The sequence below is a fragment of the Lissotriton helveticus genome, chromosome 9 (assembly GCF_964261635.1).
Source record: "Lissotriton helveticus chromosome 9, aLisHel1.1, whole genome shotgun sequence".
NCBI classification, from domain to species: Eukaryota; Metazoa; Chordata; class Amphibia; order Caudata; family Salamandridae; genus Lissotriton; species Lissotriton helveticus.
Window position 1 is genome coordinate 71,501,785 of NC_136070.1, and position 26,667 is coordinate 71,528,451.

Consider the following 26,667-nt stretch of genomic DNA (forward strand, 5'->3'; position numbering starts at 1 on the left):
TGTGACACCTCAGTCTCCACTAGTGCCCAGAGTAGTGCTTAGATGTCATTCATTTGGCACTACGGTCCAGAAAAGACGGATTTGACCGAATTCGGGTCCCACTGCTGTATGGAAAGGGGCTGCACTAGAGGGATTACATAACACGACGTGTGGCGCTTTTGATCGGGCAGTGTGTGCTGCCCAAACACTGGGCTGTGTATTGTGTAGATAACTTTTATCTTCCCATCTGGTCGGTCTTTTTACTCTTCTGATATCGTTTTTGGGTTTCGCCTGCCGAAGGCTGCGCTCTGCGCAGCTCTTCAGCGCAGGTGAAATCCTATGTCGTCAATAAGGACTCCTGGAACGTCCCCCGGCTCTCATTGGTTAGCTCCATAAATGGAGGCTAGCCATTGGGTGCCGGATCTGTCCATCAAGACTGGACCAGATTCGGGGGCGTTCCGGAGATTTTTTCCCAGGGCGGAGTTACGTTTTTTGCCGTTCCCTCCCCTTTCACTGAAAGTGAATTCAGATGCGCTGTCCATTCCCGCCCCCTCCGTGTGCCTTTCCGCCCCCTTGCTGTCCTGTGCACGTTTCCCGCCGTCCGTGTCCTCTCCCGCCCCCTCCCGCCGTCCGTGTCCACTCCCGCCCCCTCCCGCCGTCCGTGTCCACTCCCGCCCCCTCCCGCCGTCCGTGTCCACTCCCGCCCCCTCCCGCCGTCCACTCCCGCCCCCTCCCGCCGTCCGTGTCCACTCCCGCCGAATATGCGAACTGCAGGTTTCACATTGAACTCCACGGAGGCACTCAACAAATGGACCTAGGCTGGAATAGGCAAGGGGTGTTGGTGCCCAAGCCACGGTCTGTATAAGAGGCAGCAGTTAGGACCCAGAAGAAAGCTTTCTGCCCTCTATCGGCTTCTCCCTTGGCATCATATTATCCAGGCAGATTCGCTCTGAAGCAAATGCATTGGTTTCGCGCGGCCAATCAGAATACTTCATGCTAAAAAAAAAAAAAACACTCAGAATTATACGCCCCCTCCCGCCCCCTCCCGCCCCCTCCCGCCGTCCGTGTCCACTCCCGCCCCCTCCCGCCGTCCGTGTCCACTCCCGCCCCCTCCCGCCGTCCACTCCCGCCCCCTCCCGCCGTCCGTGTCCACTCCCGCCGAATATGCGAACTGCAGGTTTCACATTGAACTCCACGGAGGCACTCAACAAATGGACCTAGGCTGGCAGTGTGAGAGACATTGTGTATGAGAGACAGCAGTGTCTGTAAGAAAGACAGCAGTGTGTGTGAGAGAGACAGCAGTGGGTGTGTTCAAGGCAGAGTCAGCAGTGTGAGAGACAGCAGTGTGAGACCTTTTATTTATGTTTTGGTTTTTGAAACATAAATAAAACGAATTATTTGCAATGTCAATAGCATAAACTTGCTTAAATACGTGACCTACTGCATTGAAAATGCAATACAAATCGCATTTGCGAGAGATTAAGCTATTGCCATTGTAAATGACAATGCCATTTATTTATCTGTTTTCAAAACCAACACATAAATAAAAAGTTTGTAATTCACAATGCCGATAGCTCAAACTTTTCCAAAGGCGAAACCGTTGCATTGTAAATGCTTGTTTAAACCCTTATAGCTGTGTTCCGACAGTTGGTATTCAGTATTCAGGTAATATGCCTTACTAGCCAGATCCAGTCTCGAGAAAGAAAGTTTGAAATGATAGAGGAGAATTTTGAAGAATAAGAATAAAATTATGTATGGTATTTTAGTTTTAATATATAATATTAAGTATATCATATAAACCAGTTATGTCTTTGAAGAATAATTGATACTACATATGTGCATATGATGGTGAAACATCATTTTTCATCAGTACCAGAGTTCTTTAAATAGGTTCCCAAAACCCCTTTGTGTTAACTGGTGCTGAGTATAGCCAAAGTCTTTCATTAATTTTAAAATCAAATACAATAGTATTAATGATTTCCTTCTTCCATCGTGAAAAGGAGGTAAGCTTATCCCAAATGCTGTTTCTCATTATCTGCATCCTAGCTCTTAGTATGCTATAGAATATAAATACATGAGGTCTCGCTGTTTGAATATTCCTCTTGTGTAGCAAAAAATTTTATAGCTTCCCTCAAGATTATAATCAATTGCTAAACTTATTGCTTGATGTACTTTACCTCTAGAGGCTGAAATAGTATCATATATAGCAACCATAGGAGTGAGTGATCCTTCTGATGTAGAGCATCTCGATCAGCCTGAGGATTTCAGAACATTTTTTATGTCCTTTCTGGGGAGAAAAGCAAGCAAAGGAGTAGTGTTGTTTTTTAAATTAGGGATGTAATTATTTTATGCAAAAAGAAAAAAGACCATACAACGTGCTCATCTTCTAATCGAAGACCCATACATCTTCGAAAAGTATTTTTTGTCTCCAGAGCAGTGTTGTAGTTCTTCTCGAAGACAGGAGCCATTTTCATACCAGTTCATGTCAACCAGCTCTAATTCCAGTCTAACAAAACGATCTCAACTTAAGAGAGAAGTTTTTTCTTAGGAAACAGATCTTGTATAACATTAAATCATCTCCGAACAAAGCCCTTCTTAATAGATTTTTTAATCTCCATATAACACAACCCTGTGTCCCATAGGTCTTAAACACGAATGTTCAGGAATTAGAAAATGTATCTTCATCTCCTTACATACGTTTATCCATCCCTGAATAATCTTCAATTTTAATTATTTGAATAATTTTGAACCTCAGAATGTATACGAACATCCTGTTTTCTGAATGTGTCATTGCAGATTTTTCATTTGTGTGAAATAAATCGGCTTCTATGTCTTGTAAGAAAATGTTACCCTTTTCAATTGAGCTGCCCATTAGTGAAGCCTTTTCAGTTGTGCTGCCCAGTATTGAAGTGGTAAAGCTCTCCCTCCCTTAAAGTTGTAGAGTGTTTTCCAGCATAGGTGAGATTTATCGACTCAAATACATTTTGTAACTTCAGTTTGTAGGTTTCAAAATTGATTTTAGCAAATATTTGTTGGTGGTACTTGAAGAATGAAAATAATTTTTGACTATCTACATTTTGACAACTTTTTTGCATATTTATGGTAATAATCAGCCTACCTCCATAAAAACTATAAAATTTAACTGAAGCAATATCTTGTAACATTTGTGTTATTTGAATTTCTTAGTATCTTAATCTAAGTTTTGTAAGGAGCAATAGATCAAACTATTCCATTGCATTAGTTTGGATTTAAGGAGTTGGCCTTGTATCCTGAGAGTTCACCTTTGTTTACAGGATGGAGAGAATAGTTCTCAATATAATCCATTGCTACTGAAATCCATATTAAAGATAAAGGGCCTGATTATGAGTCTGGTCAGGCTCACGGTGGCGCGGCAGTCCATCTACAGCTGCACTAGCGAGCCGACCACTCGGGTGGTCGGACTGCCATTGCACTGCCGCGACCGCCAGAGATCAGAGATCCTTGGTGGTGGTCTGACTGCCGCAATATGCTTGGTGGTGCCCTGAGGTTCTTTCTGCATGAAACTGCTGGCAGAGAGGAAAGGAAGGGGGCCCTGTTTTTGCCCTGTGCATGGGGATGCATGCAGGGGGGCACATGTTGTGCCCCCTACATTTTTTCACCCCCAGTTGCTGCACCGGCAGAATTGCACTACATGGTGCATTTCTTCCTTTGCAGGAATGTGCACTAGCGGTCCAGTGGCAGTGCAGTTTAAGGCTCACTATGAGCCTTTAAACTGCACCTCCACGCCAACTGCCTGCCAGACAACAAAAGTACTTGTAATCTGGTGGGCAGATGGCAGTGAGTTTTGGCGGTGCCGGAGCATGGCGGTGGCGTGCCGCCCGCTCCTGCACCTCCAAAACTCCTAATCGGACCCAAAGTCTAATTTAGTTTTGTCTTGTCAGTTTTTTAGCTAGGAGTTCTAATGTGAGCGCAAACAATGCCTTGTCACTTTTCTGATATCAAAACTTCCTGAAAAATGGCTTTCAATTGCTACCCTTTCATTTTGTTGACGTTGGAGGCCCCCAATTCCTTCAATAGGGGGTCACGGGTAGACCCAATTGCAGTAGAATAGATCACAAGTATAACCAATTTATGCAGTGAATGTTTTTGTTCTGCATCAACCAAATAGATGTCTAAAGTTTTTCTCTCTGATATAGCAAAATTGACCCTCTCGACTAGTAGGTGTGTTAACAGTGTTCAATATAAGTTAGGAATACATCCTTGTTGATCTTCATGAATAGGATTTTCGCCCAACATTTTTACATATAATTTGGAATCTCAGTTCAGCAACAATATCAAGCCGTACGGAGTACATCATTACAGATATTTGCTGGATTAATTGACTAATGCAATTAAAGCTGATTGCTAAGGAGCTGGAATATTTGATATAATGAATATTACATTAAACAGTGTCCCTCAAAAGGAAAGAAGCTGCCATTTATAATTTTCACATGCTATTCCATCTGTTAAACAGCTTTTTCACAATGTTATTGTCTCAATGCTTTTTTAGATCTCAGAGGCTTTTATGCGGAGCCATTAGTTATACAAGATCTTCTTCATTAAGATCTAAAGTCTTTAAATCTTCAGGTATTCAGCTGTCCTGGCATTCTTTTTCCCTTTTATGTACATTTTTATTTGTTTTTTTATTATTGTAACCAATATATCTGTTACAATAAATATCTCCACATTTGTTCGGGTATCGCCAATTTCTAATATATTATACAATGGAATCTTTAGTCAGTAAATATTCACATTATCCTTGTTCAGCCTTTGTGTCACACTAGTGTTTATTGAGCTATTTTGCATCCTGCTTTATGAGCTGCCGGGTCCTCCTTATATTACGGTATTATTGCCATTGCCACCTACAGTGTAGGTTGTGTGTTTTTTCTGCACCAGTCCATATCCTGAAGCCAGTCATCGATCATGGCATCATTTTCCAGCCCTATATTCGAAATGCGGTTCGGCTGGCAACGGTCAACTATATATTGTACAGAAGATGATTGTATTAGGTGACATTTGTTCTCCCCATATACCTAATAATATAATGTTGGCATCCCAGTAATTGTTCTCATCTATAATGTTGCCACAGTGTTTACCTACTGTTTTTATCTCAATACTTAGCTGTTTTAGGACATTGCCATCATGAGTGGATAAAGGTTCCTGTCATTCCACAACCTTTTTAGATAAAGCTATGACTGTATACATCCCATTAACCAACATTTTTACCTCGTGTGATATGGGTGGTGCCTTAATAGCTACATCCCGGGGGTCCATTTAGCTTCTTCCCATTCATTTTCGTCCAGTTTACCTAAATCAAAATCCCATTTACCTTTAATCTTTGTCAATAGGTCTAGTGAGTTGTTTAACAGGGTTCTTTAAAGTTGTGTTTTTTCTGTTTCTTTTTTTAAGTAAGTGCTCTGTTAGGATTATGTTGTTGATTGGTGACAGATTTTGTATAGTTACAAGATTATCAGTATAATTCTTCAGAGCGCGTCTCAGTTGTATATATCTAAAGTATTGTGAATCATACAGGTTGTATTCTTATTTCAGGTATTTAAATGCAATATCCCCTACCCAAATATCACCTATTTACATAATCCATATAATAGCCTGCTTCTTGAGGAGATTTAGTGCATCCAATTCTTTTAACCCCTTCCATGCTCATGACGAGCTCAGCTCGTCATGCAGTACACTGCTCGTGTGCTCATGACGAGCTGGGCTCGTCATGAACAATGGGATTTACAGACCCCTCAGCACAGGAGGGGAAACGTCAAAGCACCCAAGGTGTTAAGGCCTGACTGACCCACACAGGGGGTCTCTCCTGTGATAATCCCAGACCAACATACTATTTGAACAAATTCCGGCCATGCTAATCTAACTGTACGGATAGGTTTGGGCCATGTTGGGTTAAGGCCATATATTAACAAAGACTACTAGGTTTTAGGATCAGTGCTATGGCTGCTTCTCTTAAATTGAGCGGGACTTGTCCTGTTTCAGTGGCCTTTGTATACATTGCCAACATATATTCTGTAATTTTGTTAGGGATGCCTTTATATAGTTCTGGCTGTAGCCCTTTCATGGCCAAGGGTCTTTTCCTTTTGGAACTGAGATAAGGCAGTTGTTATGTCATCTGGGTCCATATCTTGCTCTAGGTCGGTTCTTTGTTTTAGATGAAGTGTAAATAGTGACAGATCTCCAACAAAGTTGTCCAGCTCTTCTGTATCATATTGTCCCCTTGAGCTTTATATTTCTTCAAAATATTTTTCAAAGCTACTTACTATTTCATTGCTACCCTTAATTTATTTACCCTCTTTACCTTTCAATCTGTGTCTCCATCTCAGGCCTTCATTTCACTTGTCTAACCTGGCCAATATGTTTCTTGCGTTAGTCCCTATTTCAAAAAAGTATCTGTGCCTGCATAGATATATCTTCTTGGCTTCCTTCTCCTCCTTCCTTCTGCATAGGTGTATCTACTTGGCTTCCTTCTCCTCCTTCCTTCTGAATAGATATATCTACTTGGCTTCCTTCTCCTCCTTCTTTCTGGATAGATATATATATATTTGGCTTCCTTCTCCTTCTACCTTTTGCATAGATATATCCACTTGGCTTCCTTCTCCTCCTTACTTCTGCATAGATGTATCCACTTGGCTTCATTCTCCTCCTTCCTTCTGGATAGATGTATCTACTTGGCTTCCTTCTCCTCCTTCCTTCTGAATAGATATATCTACTTGGCTTCCTACTCCTCCTTCTTTCTGGATAGATATATCTACTTGGCTTCCTTCTCCTTCTTCCTTTTGCATAGATATATCCACTTGGCTTCCTTTTCCTCCTTTGTTCTCAGGTCTGACAGCAGTCTGAGTGTGACTGATAGTGTGTCTGCATATTACATCTCAGTCTGTATTATCTCTTCTTCCACATGATCTAGTTGATGCCTCCTGTCCTTTCTAATGTTGAGGTACTGGAGATTATTTGCCCTCTTAAAACCATTGTGAATGCCTCCAGAGGACTTCTTCATAAGAGTCCACTGTGTTACTATTTTCAACAAAATACCACTTATATTTAGTCTTTCCTATTCTTAAGGACTGGTGCGTCATTGCCCCATTCCTCCCGGCTAAAATATTGCATTTGCTTCAGAATAGCTATTACTGGAAAGCGACCCGATACCTCCCTTACCAGTATCGTAGCATCTTTAAATGTGCCCAACATCGCCACTTATAGTAAACATGTAACCTTGCCTGGTTAATGTACCATGTTCACCTCAGATGAAGGTGTATATGAACAGTTAAAGTAAAAGTGGCTTATTGCGGTGTGTCCTGTTCATTGTGGTTAGATATTTATTTAAATTGTCATCCATAATTGTTTAGGAAAGTGCCCCTTTTTGTCATTGTCTCTGTAGAAAAGTAGGATCTGCTTTTTATGGTTACCCCCACTTTTTGCTTGGTGTCAGTGTGTTTTTGACCAAGTCTGCTGGGATCCTGCTAATCAGGACCCCAGCAACTGTGCTTCCTCCCCTGAATTGAAATTGTAAGTACTTTGGTACCTCCACTATTGGCTACTGATGTACCCTTGTAAGTCCCTAGTATATGGTACTAAAGTACCCAGGGCATAGGTACATCAGGGGTCTTCCATGGGCTGCAACATGTATAGTGCCACCCATGGGAGTCCACTTAAACTGTGACTACAGGCCAGTCATTGCAGCATGTGTGAGTTGCTGTTTGCACCTCTTACAACAGATATACGTTTCCTTATATCTGAGATCACTGCACTTAAAATATGTAAGTCACCCCTACGGCAGGCCCTTCAGTCCTGATGCCAGGGTGCTTGGTTACAAGTGTGAAGGTGCTCCTGCATGAGCAGGACACCCCTACAAACCCTGAAGTCGATTCTCCAGGTAGTGTGGTCAGCCAGTTTTAGATATATAGTGGACATCAGTCATTACGAGATGTCTAACTATATAGTGGCTGCACCAAACGTGGTTATGTTTGGTATCAAACACGTTGAAATCATACCCCAATACCGATTCCAGAAGTATGATCCCATGTACTGGGGGGCTCCTTATAGGGCCCATTTGTACTCCCGGAAACAGCCTTTCAGGTTCTGCCTGCAAGCTAGTGCTGCTGCTGACCACAGACACGGTTCTGCCCTCCTGCTGCTGCTGAGCTGAGCTCGAGTTCGAGAAGGTAGAACAATAGGTTTCCTGTCACATGGAGGTGTGACCACCTCACGGACAGGACTTAGTGTATTGGGCTGGGTGGGGATGCTTTCCAGCGCCACCAGACTGCATTGAAGGGCACATTTGGTGCCCTCATTGCATACTCCGGTTTGAGCTAGTTCAGGAACCTTTAGTGCCCACTCTGGCGAGAAACTGGACAAAAGACAGGGGAGTGTCCATCCCTCTGTCCAGCCCTTCTTCTGAGAGGGACCCCGAGTCATTCCAACCCTTTTCCTAAGGTACTTAGGGCTCCCCTGTGGGTGGGTCCTCAGATTCATTGTGAAACAAGACTCACCTCTGAAACAAAGACACTCTTCAACCGTCTGGACACTTGGACTTTGTTGGTCTTCGACTAGAACCGAGACTACATCAAGCATTTGTTCTCCAGAAGACCTGTGGGCATCAAGGACATCTGAAGAAATCTCCCTTTGAATGAAGGAGTCACTCCCCTGCATCTGCGGCACCACAACAAAGCTGACTGGTCTGCTGGTCCTGTCATCCTACAGACCCAAGGACTAGCAATAGAGGTGGCGGTTCTGCAGCCCACTGACCTGGCTAATGTGCAATTTTGAGGAAAGTATCCCTCGTTGGAGCCGCTGGGACCAAACCCCTGTGCACCCCGTTGACTTGCCATTGCCAAGGCTTGCTGGGTCTGCACTCCAGAGATCTTTAGGCTACAAGAAACTCCAGCACCTAATCCCTTGAAGATCAGCATCCTCACTGCATCCCTTGCACCGTGGGCCTCCATCTTTGGTGAGCTGCCAGCGTTCCTTGTGCGACTCCTGCGCCTTCGGCCTGTGGGTCCTCTCGTGGGTCTACTTCTTAGTTGGTGGACTCTCCTGCTTGCTGGGCCTGCTCTGACTCTCCTACACTTGATGAGTCCCTTGGACCTTGCTGGTCCCAAAGTTTGCATCTTTTCACTTTCCACACTAGTTGTGACTACCAAGGCTTGTTGGTGCTCCCACCGGACACCAACCACTTTGACACCAACATCGATGTGGGACAGCTTGTGCACGGCTCCTGGTCTTCCTTAGCGTCACCTGGTCCTCACAGTTGCAGCGACAAGGTCATTGTCTTCACTCCTGAGCTCCCTGCCAAGAATGGGCATTGTGCTTCCATGCCTTCTGCCCATCTCTGAGTAGCATACACTCTGTCCCTTCTGCTTGCAGGTTCTCCTCTTCAAGAATCCACCCTTGAATTCCACCAGACATCTTCACGAACTTCTCCAGAGGCCTTTTCCCCTACGTCTTCCATTGTCATCAACAGCAGGTTTTGACATCACTTCATCCCTATGCACCCAGCTTCCCTGGTGCAGGTAACCTGGTTCCTGGGGCATCCACAGGTAGGGTGGCTCTGCAACATTCCATCTTCCAAAGGGTTTCTTCGGGGTCCTCTGGGAAGGGTCCTTCTTTAAAACTGCAACCACGACTTCTCCATTGACTTCCATTGGGCATGCGGCTGTATTTCCACTCTGCACACAGCCTCCATGGGGTCCCTGGGTACTTACTTTGGGTGGTTCCTTGTTTCCCCTGCACCTCTGAGTCCCCTGGTCCAAGTCCAGTTCTTCCTTGCAGTTCGCATTCCACTTTCTTAGTATATGGTTTGGTCTCACCCTGGAGACCAGTGTATATTTTTGCTACTTACCTGATTGTTTTGAAGTGTTCTTGTGTGTATTGTTGTTATCTCTGCGTAGGAGATATACCAATGCGTTAGTATTTGTGCTGCATAATAAATAGATTATTTTTTATAAACACTGTGTGGTTCTGTTTCATCTAATCTACACCGTCGATTAAATGTGGTAAAACAAGCTGCTTTACACTCCTTAAAGATATGCCTAAAGGCTGCTCTCCGCAGCTACCACTTTTAGAGCGTTGTATGGTTATCAAAGACCACTTAAATCACCATAAGGGTTGCCTGGTGCATCACTCCTTAGAATGTACACCAAATACATAGCCAGCCTCTTACAAGCTCCTTCCAACAGGATAAACGTGCACACTGCATTCCCTGTTAGGCGTGGATTCAAACAACGATTACAATGCGAGTGGTGAGATTGGCTAGTTTATCACAAGGAGAATTGGTAAGACGACCTGAAGGAGGCCAGTCGACTTGATAATGTTGGTGTTCTTCTCACCCCCTGATCCTGCCACTGAGGAGAGTGCTTCTTGTTATGTTAAATGTTATGTTAAACAATTTATACCGCGCACGTACACCGAGACGGTTTCTTGGCGCTCATAACAGACCTGGCGAGCCGGGGCGGGAGACATTACTCAAGAGCCAACTTAAAGAGGTGAGTTTTCAGGGTTTTACGAAACAGTTCGTAGGTGGGACAATGGCGAAAGGAAGAAGGGAGGGAGTTCCAGAAAGTGGGGCCTAAAAAAGAGAAGCGAAGGCCGCCGTGTTTTTTGCGGCGGATCAGGGGAATGCAAAGAAGATTATCGGCAGAGGATCGAAGATTACGAGATGGGAGATAGCGCTTGAGTTTAGAGGAGATGAACTCAGGAGCGAGTTTGTGAAGGGACTTGAAAAGGGTGCAGCCGAGTTTGAAGAAACACCGTTTAGCCACCGGGAGCCAGTGGAGGCTCCTCAGGAGGGGGGAAACATGCTGGTGTTTGGGTTGGTGAAACACCAGGCGGGCAGCCTGGTTCTGAATCAGCTGAAGTTTTTGAAGCTGGTAGGCGGGGATCCCCACATACAGGACGTTGGCGAAGTCAACCCTGGAGATGACCAAAGCCAATATAGCTAGTATGAGTGCCTCTCTGGTAAGGAATCTACAGATCTTGCGGATCCTGCGCAGCTGGAAAAAGCAGGAGGATGTTACTGCTGAGATCTGAGGTTTCATAGATAGATCCTCAGAGATGATCACTCCTAGACTTTTCACGGTGCCGACCGGGCGAGGGGGAGAGCCAAGGGAAGAAGGCCAGAAGTTGTCGTCCCAGGGATTGGAAGAGCCGCCCACCAGAACAAGTTCCGTTTTGGACGGATTCAGCTTGAGTTGGCTGTGAGCCAATCTTACACCATGGTAATGGGTAGGGTGTTTGAAATCCTTGTCCTTCAGTTCCCCACCTTGGAGGTCAAGACCAATGTTCCTAAGGATGTCTTTCAGCCGGGGCTAACATCAACTGATCCCCTCTTGCATTTTAGCCAGGCCCGTGCAGATATTTTGCTGGGGGCATAGGCCAAGCCTTGCTTTGGCCTCCTGGTCAACTGACAGATTGCATAACACCACCCTCTGGCCCAGGATAACCATGCATTCCAATTGCCGGAATCCCTTTCCTGAAAGCTTGGTGGTGCAGCTGTCTGCAAGTACCATACTACTGTTTTCAGGAATCAAGACGGGTGTAGAACAAGAAATGAGTGTTCTTGTCCACAAGTTTGTATCTACAATCTCAATCTGTGTATGACAGCTGTCTGCTGGGGCACTATTGCCATGCCCTTTGGGATTCTGTGACTCAAGCCCTCCCAGGGATCACTGAAGATCTTTGACATGCCCTCGCCCAGAACGTACAGGACGGTTATGATGCGGCCAAGTTTACAATTTGCGGTGATTTAGACACCACTGATTGCTTCGTTAGAGCCATTGGCACCAGGGTGGCCATACTTTCCCATGCTTGGCTACGGTCCACTATTTTTTCAGGTGATGTTCAGTTGTCCCTCATGGGCATGTAGTTTGATGGGACTCACCTGTTTGGAGACAAGGCAGACTCTGCTCTCGAGCAGTTCAAGAATAGTATGGGTACAGCTCGCTTCCTGGGCTTGTCTGCCGTATCTTGCCATCCGCACCTGCCCTATTGCTCCTTTCACAATTTTGGCAGAGGCATCCCATACCACCAGCAAATGCATCCTCCACAAGGCCCCCAGCTGTTTCGAGACCATGGTGCCTACCTCCTTCTCAGTCAAAGACATCGTTCCTCCCACTCCGCAACCGGATTCTTGCCTGTTGGCAGGCCATAACATCGGACAGGTTGTCCTACAAATTGGTCTGAATGGCTATGCCTTACCCTTCTTTTCCGCACTGCCACACCTTGACCTGTTTCCCCAGCGACTGACCGATGACCAGCTTGCCGTTTTGCGGCAAGACTTGTAAGCCCTTTTGTCTAAAGGGGCTATCAAGAGGGTCCCTATGGCAGAAGCAGGACATGGTTGTTAATCTCGCTGCTTTCTGGTGTCGAAAAAGGACAGAGTGATTTCTCCTCTTGTTTACTTGCACTCTCTCAACGCCTTCCTCTGGAAGGAGAAATTCAAAATGCTCTCACTGGCCCAGGATTGTATGTCCGCGAACCTAAAGACTGGATAGAGTTTGTCCTGCAGGGTACCTATTTCCATAAACCCATCCTGCAAGTCCATTGGCGATACCTGCAGTTCATGGTGGGACAAGAGCATATCCAGTTCGCTGTGTTCTTCTTTGGTCTCATCAGTATCTCTCAGGTGTTCACAAAAGTGATGGTGGTGGGGCAGCACATCATCTTAGGTCAGGGGTGCAAATCTTCTCCTACCTCGATGACTGGCTTTTGGTTTGGGCTTGCCCCAGGCAGTATTCACCACCTCCAGATACCGTGAACCTCCTCTCATCTTTGGAGTTAACTAAAAATGTGCGTAAGTCACACATATCTCCTTCACAGATGCTCCCTTTCATCAGAGCCCTTCTGGACCGGGTCAGTTTTGTTCCTTTCCCCCGGTGAAGAGAGCCAAGAGCACTCCGGCTGCTGTGATCCTGATCTTTCAGCATCTGCCCTGGTTTTTATTGAGTTAAACTCTACAGCTTGTGTGACTGATGGTCTCTTGCATTCTGGTCAGACACCCTAGGTGGCATATGCAGGCACGTTAGTGGTATCTGAAGTCTCAGTGGGCCCAACATCAAGGGAACCTCGACTACCACATTCGTACGTCTCAGGCAACCGCAAAAGATCTGCAGAGGTGGCTACAGGAGCCCGATTGGGTCTGTGTCAGACCCTTCTCCCATGCCCACCCAGAGCTTATAGTGGTGGCTAATGCATTGCTTCTGGGTTGGGAGGTCCTTGTGGGAGAGGTGGAGATCAGAGGCCTCTGCTGTCCGGTGGAGTACCAGCTCCTTGTCAATCTTCTGAAGCGAAGTGTTAGAAGCCTTCCTTCCATCCATCAATGGCGAGGCTGGACTAGGTGCTCACGGACACCACCACCACCATGTTGTACTGTAACAAGCAGGGCAGGGTGGGTGTCAGCGATGCTGTGTCAGGAGACCCTGCACCTCTGGAAATGGCTGGACCACCAAGGAACATTTCTGCTGGTGAACCAACTGGCAGGATCATTGAATGCCAGGGGGCATGAGGTCAGCAATCAGCGCCTAGTGGATCACAAGTGGTATTTGCACCCAGTGGTGGCGCAGGGTATTTTTTCGTAAAGAGAAGGTATAAATAAACAAGAAAAAAGAAATGTGTGAGAATAATGCTTTTTACATTTGGCCAGGAGACGATGAATGATGACGCTTGCTAAATTACTCCATGGTTGCACTCTGCAGCCGATCTCGGTCAATAAAACTGTCGATTGTCCCTTTTCTCCAACTTGCTGATCTCCCAGAGTTGTTGCAATCATTGCTCTACAATCATTACATTCTGCTTTAAAATCTTCTTTTCTCTCTTAGACTCCAGTGCTCTACAATGGTTGCCGCTCTGGAGAGGTGTTTAGCATTGACATCCGTCAAAACATCAGAGAAGGACAGAACTGTAGGGGTATTCGTTTTTTCCAGGATTCTGCTGTAACGTCTTTGCAACTTCTTAAAGATGAAAATTACATGATGGCAACAGATATGTCTGGAAAGGTAATGCTGTTCTTTCTTCTTTGTTCCTTATGCACACGAGCCAGTGATGTCACTGAAGGACAGCTGAAACTTCTATCTGTAATTTTAACTGTGATGCTTGATAGGTGATAGCAATTCCAATGATTGTTTGCTTGGTCAGTGTCAAGGTTAATAGGTTTGTAGAAGCAACTAGGTATTGGTTAATGTTACATACAAGAAATTCCTTAAATACATAATTCGGCTTGATGCAAATTACCCTAGTTGCCTAGCCTGCCCACCATGGCTCATATGCTGCTTTAAATAATGAACACACATTGTATTTCATTATACTGCCAAATCAAAATAGTCAGAATTATCACTTCTGATGGATAATTCTAACCTCAAATTCCTTGCCATAGAATATTCTTAAAACACCAAACGGGAAATGAAAACCTTTTCAAATAGCAGTGCTCCCTCGCGCCGCTAGATGGCGCTGTGCAGCCGCGATCTCACTCCATACATCCACGGATGTGACCACCCATTCTTGCTGATGTCAGTTCCTTTCTTTCTGCCCCTTTTGATGCAGATCCAGAGCACTGCTCCCTAACCTTGTAGTTTTTTAGGTCGAGGACCGTAGCACTGCGTAGCAGTGGGCGGAGCCCGAGATTTAATGTTTCTTAGAGGGGGCTTGGAACCCGCCCCTCTTCTCCATTGGCTGGCCTAGTAAATGCTGGCCAGCCATTGGAGGAGAGGGGCGTCACTCCCGGATTCGGGGGCTTGTTTTTTAGGTTCTTTCTATCTGTGACGTCATCCGTCACTCACCAAAAAACACGCCCCCGATTTCGGAGCTTTGCGGCAGCCATTTCTGCCCGACCACCTCTATGCAGTGTGCCTGTTTGCTACCTTGTGCCTCGTCCTTTGGGGATTACTGCTAGACCACTCCTGTATGTGCGGCTTCATTGGTAAGAATGGAGCGGTAAACGATGCATGAACCGGGGTCTCAGAGATAGAGCGCACGCTGAGCTGATGCTGCCCGCAGGGCGTCTTGCAGCTGGGTTCATAGCCCGGTGCTTACCTGGGGCAGTGGTTAGGTATGATGGGGCTGCGGATGTCTTGGGTGAGACCTGGGACAGGGGGTGATGATACCCGAGCATCCAATGTAGTTCTGTGGCTTCTACGGCACCGGGTGAGACTTCCATTGCAGCTGCCTCGGATGATGCTGCTTTATGGCCGGCCGTGGAGCAGGGGCTGCGGGCTTTGATTATTGCTACCTCAGACTTATATTGGCGCGAGGGGCTGAATGCATAGGTGAGATCTGCTTGTGTCTTGAGGTCAGACTTGGAGTGTGGTGAGATCTGGCGCAGGCACTTTAGTTGCCCTTGGGTGAGACCTGGAGCGTGGACCGTAGGTGGCCTTGGTGAGACCTAAAGTTCAGCTGCGGGTGCCTCGTAGTGAGATCACGCGCTGCTGTTACATCTGGACGATGCCAGGAGGAGCGGCTTTTACTGTCCTGTAGTGAGACGAGGAGGACGGTCTGCTGCCCCCGGGGTCTGCCATGGAGGTGAACAGTGAAACAGGGCGGTGCTTGTTCCGACAGGGCACGTTCCTACCCTTCAAGACAGGAACTACAGGCTGTGAATGCCACCTATACCCGTATGTGCATCATCAGGAGTAGAATGACTCCCACACGCAGCCTCATCCCTGCCTGTGCTCACAGCTTATTTCCTGAATATGCCCGGACCTCCTCCCGGGGTCGTCCGGGTGCTTCCTGCCCCAAACCGCCCCCCCCCCCCTGCTCATCCCTCCCCACCCCCGCCCGTCTCTCCTGGCTGGGGCGGGAGTGCGCACGAGATGTAAGAATTGCCTTTTGGGTCACCTCAGGGCTGTCGCGCAGCGGGGTTAGATACTCTTCAGTGGGAGGTAAATGGAACAATGAAACCAGTGCCAAATTAAGTGAGCCTCCCATCCCACATAAACGGAGACAGATGCCAGCCCCGAAGGATGAGAGGCTGTCTGGTGTAACGCTCGGCGCACAGGACAGTCTTTGTGAGGTGCGCCCCACTCCGGAGCAGTGTGCTCATGGGACTGTGCTCTTCCTAGCCCAAGTCCCCTTTCACTGATGTGAAGCCAGGCCTGACGTGTTTTGGCTAATGCACCCACTGTAGGGGACTGTTTTTTTTGTTCCTAGTTTGGAATCTCGTAAGGCACATCCAGCTGGTCATCCTTCCAAAGTTAATAAAATGTATATTTGTATATGTGTTGGATTGTGCACTTTACAAAAGACACGTGTGGGTCACATTTGCAACCCCATAGTGCAGCGCACGTCCCTGCACCCGGAAGTTGAAGGGGGCCGGAGGACCGTGGCAGAGTCCAGCGAGGTCCCTCCCTTGTAAGTGGATTATAGCTTTCGCCTCACCCCTAGGAGCTGACTTTCATTAAGGCCTGCATTTATTGGAGCTGCCCTGGGGCTGTGTGTGTCTGCATTAATCCGCACAGCAGGCCCCCGCCCCCGTGAGGGCATCTGGCTTTAATAGGAAACATGGGCGGGGCGCTTAACTCCCCGCATTCCAGCTCAGGTGCGCCAAGCGGAGCATAAAAGTGGACGCTATTACCTCCCAGAATGTTCATTGTTTCAGTTTTAGTTGATGTAATCGTATATTGGTGGGGGTAGGGCCTGCAAAAGTCTCGAACCTTCCGCCTGCATGCCTAAAGTCGTTTCTTTATCCCCTTCTAGTGAAACCTTGGTGCTTCATTAATTGTGATTTGTTTTTCGGTTCGGAAAGTTCCCACCGCTTTTAGTTTAACTTTTCATTAATAGCGCTGCGGGGGGGCGCGCTGTTACTCATTGTTTGCCTTTGTCCAGGAGTTGAATTCTTGTGTATTTAGCAGGTTAATGTGTCCGGTGTTTGGGTGGCTCTGTGTGTGGGTGGCTGTGTGGGTGGCTCTGTGTGGGTGGCTCTGTGTGTGGGTGGCTCTGTGTGGGTGGCTCTGTGTGTGGGTGGCTCTGTGTGTGGGTGGCTCTGTGTGCGACTCTCTGGGGGTGGCTGTGTGGGTGGCTCTGTGTGGGTGGCTCTGTGTGTGGGTGGCTCTGTGTGTGGGTGGCTCTGTGTGTGGGTGGCTCTATGTGTGGGTGGCTCTGTGTGTGAGTGGCTCTGTGTGTGACTCTATGGGGGTGGCTCTGTGTGGGTGGCTCTGTGGGATGGCTCTGTGGGTGGCTCTGTATGTGTGTGTGGGTGGCTTTGTATGTGTGGCTCTGTGTGGGTGCAAATGCAATAGGTCTCGCATTTGCGAGCGATTAAGCTATTGGCATTTATTTATGTTTTAAAAACAAAAACATAAATAAAAATAATGTCATGAGCAATGCCAATACTTTACTACTCACTCTTTCACTCTTTAATACTCACTCTTTCACTTTTTATTACTCCCTCTCTAATACTCTCTTTACTAATCACTCTCTCCTACTCACTATCAACTACTCACTCTACTACTCTACTCCTTACTCTGTGTGTGGGTGCAAATGCAGTAGGTCTCGCATTTGCGAGCGATTAAGCTATTGGCATTATAAATGACAATGCCATTTATTTATGATTTTAAAAAAAAAATGTCATGAGCAATGCCAATAGGTCTACCTTTAATAATATAAATGACAATGCCATTTTTTCATGATTTAAAAACTAAAAAAAAAATGTCATGAGCAATGCCAATAGGTCTACCTTTAATAATATAAATGACAATGCCATTTTTTCATGATTTAAAAACTAAAAAAAAAATGTCATGAGCAATGCCAATAGCTCTACCTTTAATAATGCCGAGACCATTGCATTGTAAATGCTTGTTTTCAACTGCCTTCTAAAACTATGTCACCAACGATGTTCTTACCCAAAATAACAGGTTTTCATTCATGCTACAACTGTAGGGAGCAGATGTCTCTCACAAACCTGAGCAAGATGTGTCTTTGGTGTCTGGGCTTGTGCACCCTCCTGCACCCAACTCAATCCAAGACCAGGAGATTAAGCTATATGTTGCAGAACATAAAAGTTGCGACCCTTGCGTAAGTCCCACTCCTGATGCAGTGTACGGAGTCGGTCCTGAGGCCATTCCGACGACTACTCAACTTCCCTCTCATAGCCCTCCAGTAAGTCCAAGTCCAAGCATAGGAAAGCAAAGCAGAGCTCTCCCTTGTACCGCCACTGTGACTCCAAAGAAACGTTGTGAGGGTGCCACTAACCCGATTCCTCAGCTGGTCCCGACATACCTTGAATTTCCCAGCCATTGCTGACCATGCAGCAGATCGAAGCCTTCAAGTTCATGCTTTAAATCTTCGGTGTTCATCCAGCTCCTTCTGGCGTGCCTTTAAGCTTCTTGGATCTGCAGGAGCTTGCAGTTGGATTAACTTTGGAGTGTCCATTCTCAGCGCTATCTTTCCCCTTGGAACCCGTTACCAGGCCATCCCAATGCCGGTACCAACTCCACATGCACTGAAGAGGATCCAGTATTGATGCCAATGTTGTACCCTGAACCGAATTCCGCTTCAGCGGTGCCATGCTACGAATCACAATAGAGCATCTGGTTGTCATGCAACTTGACTCTAACCCAATGCTGCTTCAAAGTTGCACCTTTCAGCAGAAGGGCTGTTATGTTTTTTAGTTATGACTCTGATACTATGCCAGACTGGGGGCACCCCAGGATGTTGGGATAAAACTGATAGGGATGATTTGCTCTCCCCTCACTGTACTCATGATGCCTTAAAATGGTTACAGATTTCAGTGGGCTTGACACCTCACCTGAGACACAGCTTGATTTGCCACTTGAGTCACCAATGGAAGAGAGTGCGTCATTTGCAGTGAGGATCCTGAGGGCAGCTGAGGCACTAAATTGCTACTACCCACCATTGAGACCAAAACAAATGTCCTTGCAGAGATTTTACAGCCTGGGACTGCTACTTCTGAGGCCTTGCTTCCTTTTAACAATGCCCCCACTCATAATTTGATGGACACTTGACTGAAGCCTTATTCGTGCCTGCCTGTTAATAGGCAGGTGACCAAAGGTCACAGATAGGCAGGCGCTTAGTGGCCCAGATTTCTTCACCAAAGACCCCAACTGAGAGAGTCTTATTGGACTGGCTGTAACCAGTGTGATGAATGCTAACTCATTTTTCCACACTTCTCCAGATAGAGAGTCCAAGATAATTGAGGCTTTTGGCAAACGCATGTTTTCTTCTGCCAGTCTAGCCTTGCAATCCATAAATGCTGTTTGTTTGCATGGTTATTACACACAAGCCCTGTAGGACATGGCCAGTGAGATATTGTCACCAGTCCCGGATGTCCTTGGGGCCGATTCATGATGGACAGGACACAGCCAAGTATGTTATCTACACTGGTCTGGATACGATGGATTGCCTGGGAAGGGCACGCAGTGTGCTATCCAGCAAAGCTAATTCCTCTTACTTACCTATAACGGCTACGAAATCTCTTGAGTTTGCCTTTAGTGCCGTATGCCCAATCGATGAAGGGCAGAAATCGATTTTCTGGTTGGCGATCCATTGCTTTTGACAGATGGGTCTTACAAACTGTTCAAAATAGTTCTGCCCCAACTTTTTTTTCTGCCCCTCCCGCTATTCCTCCCACCACCAGAGCGAATTTGAGATGAGCTCCTCTCCATTCTGTTGCAAGAGGTGCAATTGTTGCTCTCTAAGGGTGCTTTTGATATCGTTCCAAATCTGTTACTCTTGCTATTTCCTTACTCCACGGACCAGGGTCTAAGGGCAATTCTGGACTATCTACCTGTGAATGCCTGGTTGCAGAAAGGCAAATTCGAAGTGCTCACGCTGGACCAGATTCTGTCTCCTATGAACCCAGGCGACAGGATGGACCTGCAGTTCTTGTATTTTCATATACCTGTCCTGAATTCCCACAGACTTTATCTGAAGTTCAAGGTAAACAAGGAGTATGTGCAGTTTGCCATACCCCCCTTCAGCCTCACAAACAGTCCTAAGGAGTTCATGAAAATGATAGCAGTGGTCACTGCCCATCTTCGGAGGTCGAGAGATACCAGTATTCCCATATTTCGATAGCTGGTTGTTGAAAACGAGCTCACCACAGTTAGTCCTAGACCACCTCCTGATGACGTTGGATCTCTTGACATCATTTGAGTTCACTGACTCCTACGCAAAGGCCTTCTATCATTGGGGCACTCTTGGATACCATGGGCTTCAAGGCTTTAGCTCCACCTCAATGAGTTCAGGACATTAGGGCTCTGATTCCGATGTTTCTGGCTTGGTCCTGGGTCATGATGAGAGCAGCTCTAAAGCCTCTTGCCCTCTTAGCCTCCTGCATCCTCCTCTTCAGCCATGCTAGGTGGCACTTGCATGCTGTGCATTGGAATTTGAGGTTCCAATGCGTCCACACCAAGGCAGTCTGGTCGATGCCATCCAGCTTTAGGAGGAAACAGCTCAGAATCTGCAGTGGTCACTAATCAGATCCAGGTTTTCCAGTGACGAGCCCCTCTCCATTTCTCATCCAAACCTGACTTTGTTGGTAATGGACACATCCCTTCAGGGCTGTAGCAGGTCATCTAGGGGAGGTGGAGATCAGTGGATTCTGGTGACCAGCGAGGGGCCTTCTCCACATGGTTTTGCTGGAGTTGTTGTCCACTCGTCTAGCTTTGAAGGCCTCCCTACCATCCATCAATGTAAGGCTGGTGCAAGTTCTCATGGACAACACCACCACCACGTGGTACTGCAAAATCCGGGCAGGGTGGTGTCCTGTGCCAAGAGGATCTGCACCTCTGGAGGTCGTTGGAGCGCCAGGATATTTTCCTGATCACGAACCACCTAGTTGGGTCACTGAACTCCAGAGTGAATAAACTGAGCATGTGGCATCTGTCAGATCACAAGTGGTGGCTGTTCCCGAAGTGGCACAGGATGTCTTCTAACAGGGGTGACAACTGTGGTTAGATCTTTTTGCCACCTTCTAGAACATGCATTGTTGAGAGTTTTATGCGTAAGAGTTTACACAAGAACATTTAATCGGATATAAATTTGGACTGGATGGAACACAAGACTCCCTGTACACCTTCCCACCTCTACCCCATCTCTTCTGAGTTCTGAAAATGATTGCCATTGACCATGCCCAAATCATTCTACTGGCTCTGGACGGGACCAGGAAAATGTGGCAACCACACCTAATGAGCATGAATATCTGTCCTCCAATCAGGCTACCGCTTCGCAAGGACCTCCTTCCTCTGCAACAGGACAGTGTGCAACTAACAGCTGCATGCATGGCATTTAAGTGGCAGCAACTGACTGTGTTTCATCTTCTACCTGCAGTGATAGATGTCATACTTGCTGGCAGGTGCTCTTCCATGATATTCCATGATATTCATTTATGCTAGATGCTGGACAAATTTGTGGCCTGGTGTGGGTTTAGCAAGACTGACTCGTTACCAGCAAAGCTGTTGAATGTCCTTTTGTTAGGTCGAGCCTGTCAATGCGCTTGCGCATTGAGCTTGCGAAATATATTGGGGCTTAACCCCTTGCATGCTGATGACGGCCCCCAGCCGTCATGCACTACAGTGCTCGTGTGCTGATGACGGCTGGGGGCCGTTATGACCGCACCCGCGCTGAAATCTTCAGCACAGGAGCAGAATCGAGGCAGCATGGAAGGGGTTAACCAGAGCTTAACCATCGGGCGATTTGATGCTGTGCCTGTGAAAAGCAAGGCTCAATGCGCAAGCGCATTGACCTAAAAAGCGCGTGCACATCAAAGCCACCAGCCTCCCTCCCACAGGCATCCCCCAGCGCTGTGCCTCAGGCATTTCTCCTCCCCTAATTTATTAACTGCCCACGGCTTTCACTTTGACGGCCGCCAGGCCGTCTCTCGCCTCACGCTTATCACACCCCCCTTCTCTCTACCACGCATTGCTTTTATGTGCAGCCGCCAAATTCAATCAACACATGTCAACAATGGTCTCCTGGCTTGCAGCCCCTCTTCTCCGGCCCACCCATTGAGCACACCGCTTACAGATTAACACAGGCGCCACACTTTATATTTTAGCAAGCGCTCGCTGTCACACGCCGAACTATGGGTCATGAAGGAGCATAGACGCTCACATAACATGTAGAGAGCGCAGTTAACAGCCCACAGATCCTCTTCAGCCGGGAGCAGTATGCTACACTCGCTCGCAGCTGCTGCACCCACTTGCGACTGCGGCACAGTTATCTATCCACCATCTTCAGTGTTGCTGCCAAGCAGGTCATGGCAGAAAGGGACAGGAAAAATGTTAGTTTGCCCCATGACGTGATTTGGTGCTTCTTTCCTTCACCCTCCTTCCTGTTGTCTGTGCCTTCTCCCCCCCTCCCTCCCGTTGTCCGTGCCTTCGACCCTCAGCCCGCCCTCCCGTTGTCCGTGCCTTCTACCACCCCGCCCGCCCTCCTGTTGTCCGTGCCTTCTCCCCACCACATCACCACCCTCCCGTTGTCCGTGCCTTCAAAATCCCCCTGCCCGCCCTCCCACCCCGTTGTCCGTGCCTTCTCCACCCCCCCGCTCTGCCTCCCGTTGTTGCGATGCCAATCATTTGCAGTACAATAAGTCTCGCGTAAATGCATCCAATTGTCCGATTGCATTGCAAATGCTTGTTTGAAATGCAAGGTACACTGCAATTCGGTGGCTGCGCATTGCTTTTATGTGCAGCCGCCAAATTCAATCAACACGTCAACAATGGTCTCCTGGCTTGCAGCCCACCCATTGAGCACCCCGCTTTCAGATTAACACAGGCGCCACACTTAATATTTTAGCAAGCGCTCGCTGTCACACGCCGAACTATGGGTCATGAAGGAGCATAGACGCTCACATAACATGTAGAGAGCGCAGTTAACAGCCCACAGATCCTCCTCAGCCGGGAGCAGTATGCTACACCCGCTCGCAGCTGCTGCACCCACTTGCGACTGTTGCACAGTTATCTATCCACCATCTTCAGTGTTGCTGCCAAGCAGGTCATGGCAGAAAGGGACAGGGAAAATGTTAGTTGGCCCCAGACACGTACGGAAAAGCTCCTAGTGGTTTTGGGCCACTTACTTTTTTTTCAGCTAATTTTCAGCTAAAACAGTCCCACTTTGTTTTGTTTTTTTACTCTGAACAAAAAGTTTTCAGAGTGTACTCTTTAACCAAAGCACCAGCTCGGAATAACCTTCAGAGCCACTGTGACTTCCTTCGAAGCACAAAGATCCCCAATAAGAAGACAGGAAATCTCTAAATACGGCAGACGGTGCCCGCCCACACCTCACCCCATTCCACCACCTGACGGGAGAATCATTTGCCTAGGTCTCACTAAGGCCGAAGTTCTTTTTTTGATAAATACTTTACAGTAGAATGGGTTCTGAATTACAAAACTACAGTGCTTTGTTCAGTCGGTGATGGTGACACATATACAGGTATTCACATCAATAACATATAAGTAAGTATTCATGTTAAAAAAAAAAAAGAATTCCACTAATTCATAATCCTTCGCTATTCGAACGTTGATGCTGCTAAAATGGAAATAGTAGAACTGCCCCTTGATTTATGATCACACAGGTTTGGCCTGGTTTTGTGCGAAGAAAATGAGTGATGGACAAACTCCGCTATTGCTGGTACATAAGACACTGTCCCTTTCACAAAGGTCTCCCATCTCACTTTCTCGCTACAGTTCCACTCATCAGAGCGACTTTCAACATTGAATTAGCCTGGGATTTTATTTTTACTTTAAGAGTTTTGCACTTGAAAATAGTAGCCACTTCCAAACATGAATAGATTTTTAATTAGTGAGCTCGATATTCAGAAATGATAGAAAAGGTAGGGAAAAAAACGGACGTTTTAACTGGTATAAAGGATTCAACATTGGTGGTAAAAGAGGAATCTTTTAGAGTTATGACATGAAAGCAGAGCTTTAACTGGAGCCAGTCCTGCCGGTGCCGAAGACCTGTAGTTAACAACAAGCATTTGCAATTAAATAGGTATTTTATTTGCGAGAGTTTGAACTAACGCCATTGTAAATGATATTGGCTTTCATTTATGTTCTTCAAAAATCTGCAAGAGGTGTGTAAACATGCACTTTGTACTTATACTCTTTTACTGCCAGCCTTACTTCTCATAAGGAACAACTATAAGTACAAAGTGCGTGTTTACGCACCGCTTGCAGGTTTCAAAACACATAAATAAACAGCATTTACAATGCCAATAGCTCAAACTCTCGTTCCTGCTTTGTGCTTTTTAATTTTTTTTATTGCTTATGCTACTGCTAGTTCCTTGAACAAGCCACCACTTTGTCTTTGAAGAGCTATCTGACCATACATGTATGCAACTTGCTTGACACGCAGTTACAACACTGAAGAAGAATACAGTCGTAAAACTGGACTATAAAATAAACTACTACCATGCATATTAACGACCAAGCATATAATAAACTTGACTGTTTACCGGACCGTGATTTATTGAAACCGGTTCGCTTGTAAATGATAAAAGGATTCATTTATTTGGGAACATGTGCAAAATAAAGCTTGCTGGACATTTCCTGAAGGCCCTGGTAATGCTTGCAGAGCTAGTGAAATAAGTTATAATCTACTTCTTTCCCTGAGATTAATTGTCTGGTCTTAGGGCAGGTGATATTTACTAAAGTTTAATGTCAGACAATAATAATAGCTTCGGTATTGCGCCACCACAGCACCACTCAGCATCACCACAGTATCACTCAGCACCACCACATTATCACTCAGCACCACCACATTATCACTCAGCACCACCACATTATCACTCAGCACCACCACATTATCACTCAGCACCACCACAGCACCACTCAGCACCACCACAGCACCACTCAGCACCACCACAGCATCACTCAGCACCACCACAGCACCACAGCACCACTCACCACCAACACAGCAACACTCAGCAACACCACATTATCACTCAGCAACACCACATTATCACTCAGCACCACCACAGCATCACTCAGCACCAACACAGCACCACTCAGCACCACCTCAGCACCACCACAGCACCACCACAGCATCACTCAGCGCCACCCCAGCATCACTCAGCACCACCACAGCACCACTCAGCACCACCACATCATCACTCAGCGCTACCCCAGCATCACTCAGCACCACCACATTATCACTCAGCACCACAACACCACTCAGCACCACCACAGCATCACTCAGCACCACCACAGCACCAACACAGCACCACTCAGCAACACCACATTATCACTCAGCACCACTCAGCACCACCACAGCATCACTCAGCACCACCACAGCATCACTCAGCACCACCACAGCATCACTCAGCACCGCCACAGCACCACTCAGCACCGCCACAGCATCACTCAGCACCAACACATTAACACTCAGCACCACTCAGCACCACTCAGCACCACCCCAGCATCACTCAGCGCCACTCCAGCATCACTCAGCGCCACCCCAGCATCACTCAGCGCCACCCCAGCATCACTCAGCGCCTCCACAGCACCACTCAGCACCACCACAGCACCACTCAGCACCACCACAGCACCACTCAGCACCACCACAGCACCACTCAGCGCCACCCCAGCATCACTCAGCGCCACCCCAGCATCACTCAGCACCACCACAGCACCACTCAGCACCACCACATCATCACTCAGCGCTACCCCAGCATTACTCAGCACCACCACATTATCACTCAGCACCACCACATTATCACTCAGCACCACCACAGCATCACTCAGCACCACCACAGCACCACTCAGCACCACCACAGCATCACTCAGCACCACCACAGCACCACTCAGCACCGCCACAGCACCACTCAGCACCACCACAGCATCACTCAGCACAACTACAGCACCACTCAGCGCCACCCCAGCATCACTCAGCACCACCCTAGCATCACTCAGCACCACCCCAGCACCACTCAGCACCACCACAGCACCACTCAGCACCACCCCAGCATCACTCAGCGCCACCCCAGCATCAGTCAGTGCCACCCCAGCATCACTCAGCACCACCACATTATCACTCAACACCACCACATTATCACTCAACACCACCACATTATCACTCAGCACCACCACATTATCACTCAGCACCACCACATTATCACTCAGCACCACCACATTATCACTCAGCACCACCACAGCATCACTCAGAACCACCACAGCATCACTCCGCACCACCACAGCATCACTCAGCACCACCACAGCATCACTCAGCACCACCACAGCATCACTCAGCGCAACCCCAGGTTATAGGTGTCACATTTGCGAAAGTTATAACTATTGGCATTGTAAATGACAAAGCTATTAATTTAGCTATTTTCAAAACTAACACATAAATAAAAAAATTGTCATTTACAAGACCAATAGCTCAAACTTTCCTAATGCGAGACCTATTGCATTGCAAATGCTTGTTTGTTTTATCTTTGGCGCAGCAAAGGTCTCTCAGTGAACACTATTTAATGGTATCTGTCAGCCCTTTCAGCATTTCTGCATTTGCTGGACAAACCATCCTTGTTTAAATCACCTGATGTGATGATATATCCTAAATGTTTGACACAGGTTTTCTCCAGAACCATCCATTTGTAATGCCACAGCAGAACCGTAACTAGGTCTTAACGTTTCTCATGTGTGTGCCCTACGAACCAATGTATAGCTGCTCGCCGCACCTCCTGACCTAATAGGCCATCTTCCTCGT

At 47.0% G+C, this 26,667-nt stretch overlaps 1 protein-coding gene across 9 annotated transcripts in view; it reads left to right on the top strand.

The window, feature by feature from the left end:
- Window positions 1-26,667, top strand: part of DCAF4 (DDB1 and CUL4 associated factor 4) — a 241,436-nt gene that overhangs the window by 187,697 nt on the left and 27,072 nt on the right. For all 9 annotated transcript variants that reach the window (XM_078659484.1, XM_078659486.1, XM_078659482.1 and 6 more), the window contains one exon: window positions 13,827-14,003. In XM_078659484.1, the coding sequence (XP_078515610.1) occupies window positions 13,827-14,003 (177 nt within the window). The remainder of the gene's footprint in view (window positions 1-13,826; window positions 14,004-26,667) is intronic.